General features: G+C 34.1%; 1 protein-coding gene across 1 annotated transcript; it reads left to right on the forward strand.

Annotated features, from left to right (window-relative positions):
• The first annotated feature begins 2,781 nt into the window (after nt 1–2,781).
• Nucleotides 2,782–4,484, forward strand: LOC127732752 (acetylcholine receptor subunit alpha-1-A-like). The gene has a single exon (XM_052241943.1). The coding sequence runs from the start codon at nt 2,782–2,784 to the stop codon at nt 3,952–3,954; it is 1,173 nt and encodes a 390-aa protein (XP_052097903.1). The 3' UTR covers nt 3,955–4,484.
• The last annotated feature ends 1,446 nt before the right edge of the window (nt 4,485–5,930 follow it).

The raw sequence follows: 5,930 nt of genomic DNA on the forward strand, positions 1-5,930 counted from the left end.
ATTGCCCAAACGTGTCCGATTTCATAACCCCCAAACGTGTCCGATAATTGTTTTTCGCCAAAACGTGTCCACTTTTAAACGCCAGAACGTCTCAAGTCTTTTAGCGCTAATACATGTACAAATGACATCAATAACGTTTACGGCAATTCTATGATGGGGGACACAGTTGATGAAGTGGTCATTTATTATCATTAGTTTGTTCAATGCCGGTTGTTAATGATTATCATAATTGCAAATTTAATCTGTAACATATGAATTAACTTTTGACTGAAATGCAAGTGGCAAGTATTGCATTCTGATTTAGAGCGAACATACAAATAATTTTAGTACAGTTGAATTAATCGTTTACCAAGTGAATTATTTTGTACTAATAAATTCTGATGATGCCTTTTATATTAAACCGAATATTGCACGGCGGGCTTTCCGCAGAATTGACTTCCTTTTTTTCAACAGTTCTGGTATTTTAAAAACTCTTCAAATCAAAAGTTTACTGTTTATCAGGTTTTTTAATAAATTTTAGGTTTCGAGCATCACTAAAGACACACAAACAAGAGACATAACGTCCAGTGCCAAATATTTCATGCATTATTTGAACGACATCATGTTAACAATAAATACTGTACATAGGTTTTATTATCATACCGGGAATTTAGGATTAGGCCTAAATTTTTACGGTTATTCGGGATTAATACTAGTTGGGGTTTTAATCTAAAAAAATTAAGAGCCAGTAACAACCAATTTTTTTATGACTTCAGTAAGAAACTACTTCAATCTCCGTTATGTAAGAGGCCGTTTTAAATAAAAGTTGCGGAAATTAAAAAAAAAAAAGAATGTTGCCTTCCAAAATACAACTGATGGCACCATGAAAGAGTGAATTGCTACACAGGTTTTAATGCGCAGAAAGAGTGACACTCTCCCTACACGAGGTATTTGATTTAATATCTACAAATTAACTGAGCATGGCTGCTTACATTTACATCCAACATAGCCGAACATATTGGCACTTTTACCCAGATTATACTGCCGGTTAAAAAAAGACCTAAAGTAATTTATTTCTATTTTTTTAATGAAAGAGTAAAATGAGTATACGTTAATGAAAAAGCAATAACCAAATAACCTACGAATTTATAATATGGACACGAATGATAGTTCCAGTAAAGGAAAAAAATTAAGCTTGATATGGACACGTTTGGGGGATTGGACACGTTTGGGGTATTGGGCACGTTTGGGTGTTTATACAAATGACACGCTTTGGCGCCCTTTTACATTAGGACATGTTTTGCAGTTCAGTGACGTCATGTGGACACGTTTGGGGGAATCGGACACGTTTGGGGGAAGGACACGTTTCTGAGTGTTACATATATAAACAAGTCTAAATTGAAAACAACGTTCAAACCTATGATTGCGTTGGATAAAAACCGCAATTTTTATACGTGTGCTTGCAAAACAAATTTCTTGGTAGAGGGGTCTAAATACAGCACAAACAAAATTTTCCAAAAGACCAAAAAAGTGAAAAAGTATATTTTAACAAAACGCATTTGACTAGCAGGTCGAACAACAGATGTTCTTAAACCCTGCTTGCTGACTGCCATGGCGATTGCCAAATAAACGGATCACCAGATGTAACAAAATGGATCTTATTTATATTTGACAGTACGGTTGCCATAGTCAGCGATCTGCCGGTAACGTCATAATTTCAGCTATATCAGTGACAATTCAATGGCTAGTCTGCTGTACATACATATATTGAGATTTCTTGTATACAATATGCATAAGTTTGGAAATAATAATATAAAAGGCTGTGGCCGAATTCTGCCAATTTGTTGGTGGGTTTTAACAAGCAGTTGTGAGTATCAATGTGACATGTGTGTATTCTAACTGCATACGACACTAAAATTAGGTTTGAGCAGAGACGACTGCCATAATAGGTTGTGATATGATATGCTCCGGTAGAGTATAAATATCATGATACCAATGCTGCATCTATCATATTGTCCTATAATCAAATTAGATAACTTATCTGATGTCTAGTTAAAGAGTAACACAAGACATCGCACATACAGTAGAAGATTTAATTATATGCATGGAACTAATTTTCCCTTTAATTGTTCGAAGTGAGCCCGTAAAAATGAGCTTATTTAGTTGGCATTTGCTAATTGTAGTTTTGACAAAAAAAAATCTATATATTACCATTGAACGGATATATTTTGATTATTCTTATATATATTTGAAAGAACATTAAACACATAGTTAAAGCCTGCAATGTTTGATGGGTGGGTGGATGGATGAATGTTATTTGTGTCTCGAAAACCGCAAGCCTTTTTAATATCCTGAAATAATCAGTTAATTAATTTAGTAACGGAAACCCTTAACGATTACACCAAAAAGATGGATCAGAACATACATGACGGAAACCCATCAACGATAACACCCAATAGATGGATCAAAACATACATGAGACGTAACTTATGCAGCCGAGGAATCTAAAATCTCACTGAGAAAGAATATCCCCCCTTTCAACAAATCCTTAAAAAAATGAAATAGGTCATGTATCAACAGACGCAATAAAAAAAAAGTGTACTCCTTATTTGGATCAAACTTGTTCTTGAAATTTACGACTAAGTTACGAGTTTTATTAAAGTAGTTGTTATGGTCTGTTACAGCCAGTCTGATTATATTAACATTTATTGTATTTGTATTAGATCATTGATTTTAAGTATCATATAAATAGGATTGCTATTCACACAAAACCATTTAACATTGAATAGACTCATAATAGCAATGCCGGCAACAGTCTTGCTAGTCGCTATTATTTTTATTGGGGCTACCTGTGCACAAACAGGTGAAAATGCTAAAACATTAGTCATAGATTTGTTCACTACAAATAGTTATCAAAAGAAAGTTCGCCCAGTCAGAGATCAGGATGATATGATTGTGCTTTTGGTCGATTTTTATTTAGTTGGGATAAACGGAGTAGACGAAGCCGCACAAAGACTCACTACTACTGGTTATTTGAGCACACTATGGAAAGATCAATATCTGGAATGGGATCCAGCACTTTATGGTGGAGTGATAAGTATAAATGTCCCACAGAGTTACGTGTGGAAACCAGCACTTGCATTGCAAAATGGATTTACCAAGCTGCAGGAATTGGGCAGTAGTGTAATCAATGTTAATATCAATATATCCGGACATGTGATATGGGAACCTTATGAAGTTTTTGAATCAAAATGCAACATTGACGTAAAATATTTTCCGTTTGATCACCAAACATGCAATATATCGTTTATTGACTGGTCCAATAATGCATTCGAGGTAGAAATTCGTGAGGGAACTTACGGAATAATTACAGCTGAGTTAGAAGACGATGCTGTATGGACTGTAATCTCAACAAAGTTGTATCATGACACATTTGACTTGGAATCTAGGTTAACATACTCTGTAACGATTAAGCGAACTCCAGGATTTTATGTTTTAAACATAATCGTACCTGTTATATTACTTGGCGTTCTAAATCTCTTCACCTTTGTTCTCCCAGCAGACAGCGGAGAGAAGATGGGATATTCCATCACCGTTTTTCTGTCATTTGCGGTATTTTTGATAATAGTTAATTCTGAACTTCCAAAGACGACAGGATCCATTTTTGGACAGTACATGATATTTCAGTTAGGAATTGCGTTGTTTACGGTGTGCGTTACTGCAATACAACTACGCTTTCATTACAGAACTGATCCAGTCCCTCGTTTAATATCAGGTTTAATGGCGTGTCGGTGCAAAAGTAAAAGAAAAATCACCGATAGGAATGAAAACGGAAAACTGGATAGAGATACAGACGAGAGTAAATTAGAAGAAACATGGAAGGACGTTATTTCTATTTTAGATTTCATTCTCTTTTGGATCTCTTTTTTGGTTGTTCTTTCTTTTACAATAGTTGTATTTGTTAAATTGAGCTAAAATAATGTTCTCTCAAATCAACTTATGCTTGTTTTGAAATTAATTTACTGATATTTATACTTTCTTATGTTTTGTAAATTCTCATGTGCCTTAAATCTTAAGTAGAAAGTGTAATAGAACAGAAAGTAAAATAAAAAACTTCTTAAAAGTGCTTCAGTAATACATGTATCTCTTATTTTTTCCCGATGTAGCCTATGTTAAAACTTCAAAAGTTGAAAAAAAAACATATAAAATGAGGTCTATAACGCCATCTCTTTCACAGTATTTGGAAATTTGGACTTGTAGTTATTCACAGTGTAATATTTCAAAAGTTCGAATCCCAGCTATCTGAAATCCAGTATTGTAAAATAAAAAAAAACAATGTTTTTGTAATGTGATAATTCACATATTGAATTACACACTTGAATGACGAGAATCAAGAGCACCAATTCCAAAAGCAACGTCTTTATACAAGATTGGACTTATACATTTCCTGCTAATAATTGTTTTGTTGTTTATTTGTATTTGATTAAAATAAAATTGCCAGTTTAGTCGTTTGTGAAATGATTTTTCTTGTGCATGCTATTTTGATTTTCATGTCAATATGTACCAAATGTACAAAAACGAAGTCACGAATTTGTTTTATCAAAAGTTGTGCACCTCGTAGCTGAAATGTCTTTGTCGAACTTCTTTCTTCGGATTTTCTCATGCGTTCAACGTCGGCAAGTCAGAAACAGATTTTTTTTAAATGAAAGGAAACACATTAGTTGTTATTGGATTTGAACGAGCTTTCAGTAACTGCGAGTACTTTCAAAATTAAATTGGTATTATCTTTCGCCTTTTTATTATTTAAATTTTATGCTTCTTATCGGTCTGGTCAACTCCTTTTGAATCGATATTTACAGTTTGTTCATAATATGTTTTGCTGTAACACCAATGTCCCGTGTAAATGAGGGTAGGTCTAAATCCTGACGATACTATGTAGTTGTATTTTAGCATTGCACACGGTCAGGCTTTTCTTAGACAGTTTATGACGTCTTCACACTAAATCTGCTAGATTTGTACTAATTGATACTTAAGTCTTTGAAAACATCATTTATTTATTAGTTGGCATATGGCTTTGAACTATATTTCAGTAACTGTACTCATAGATCGGTACGTCATTTCTTTTCTCTTAATGTTGGTTTTTGTGCATCCTGCTTATATGATGAGAGAAGGAGCCATTTGCAATTGATTTTTTTGTGACTGACTGTACTGTATCTACTGTTCCACGTTAAGAGAGGGTTTCAGGCACACAAACGTGTTTAACGCCAACACATTATCTATGTGCCTGTCCCAAGTCAGGAGCCTATAGTTCAGTGGTTTCCGCTGGTTTCTGTCTGTTATATTTGTTTTTCGTTATTTTTTTTGTCATAAATCTGACTGTTGGTTTTTCTCGTTTGAATTATTTTACATACCTTGCCTTTAATAGCTGACTATGCTTATACGGTCTTGGTTTTGTTTAATATTGAAAGCCTAATGATGATATATATAGTTGCTTGCATCCAAGTCATTTGATATTCGGTAAATAACTGTCCCATTGCCATTCATACCACACCTCCTCATGTTATGCAGTGTTTTCGAAAACTGTATGTTGACCTCAATTGATTGATTTTAATGTATCATTGGGTTTCTGTCTTGTTGGCGTAATCCATAAATTCACTATATTTCGTTGCAGGGAGCTGTGCAGACGCCATACACACTTCTCATTTAGTGCAATTTCTATTTGTATAGCTATTAATATACCAACTGACTACAAGTCACCACAGGAACTATTGTTATCTAATATTTAAAGAGCAATCTTGGAGATTATTGATTCATTTATGAACATGACAGTTTTAAAAATACACCACACGTTTTCCCACGGTGTAAACTTCTAGTTAGAAAAAAAGCCATCCCCTAGGGTATGTGTTTGTTGTTTTTCTTTCATTCCCCTTTTCATTCAGAAATCAACGATA

This window comes from Mytilus californianus, unplaced genomic scaffold (assembly GCF_021869535.1).
Source record: "Mytilus californianus isolate M0D057914Y unplaced genomic scaffold, xbMytCali1.0.p SCAF_26, whole genome shotgun sequence".
NCBI lineage: Eukaryota > Metazoa > Mollusca > Bivalvia > Mytilida > Mytilidae > Mytilus > Mytilus californianus.

Bases quoted from the DNA above. Each gene is read 5' to 3' on its own strand.
- LOC127732752 (XM_052241943.1), top strand. From the start codon at position 2,782: ATGCCGGCAACAGTCTTGCTAGTCGCTATTATTTTTATTGGGGCTACC.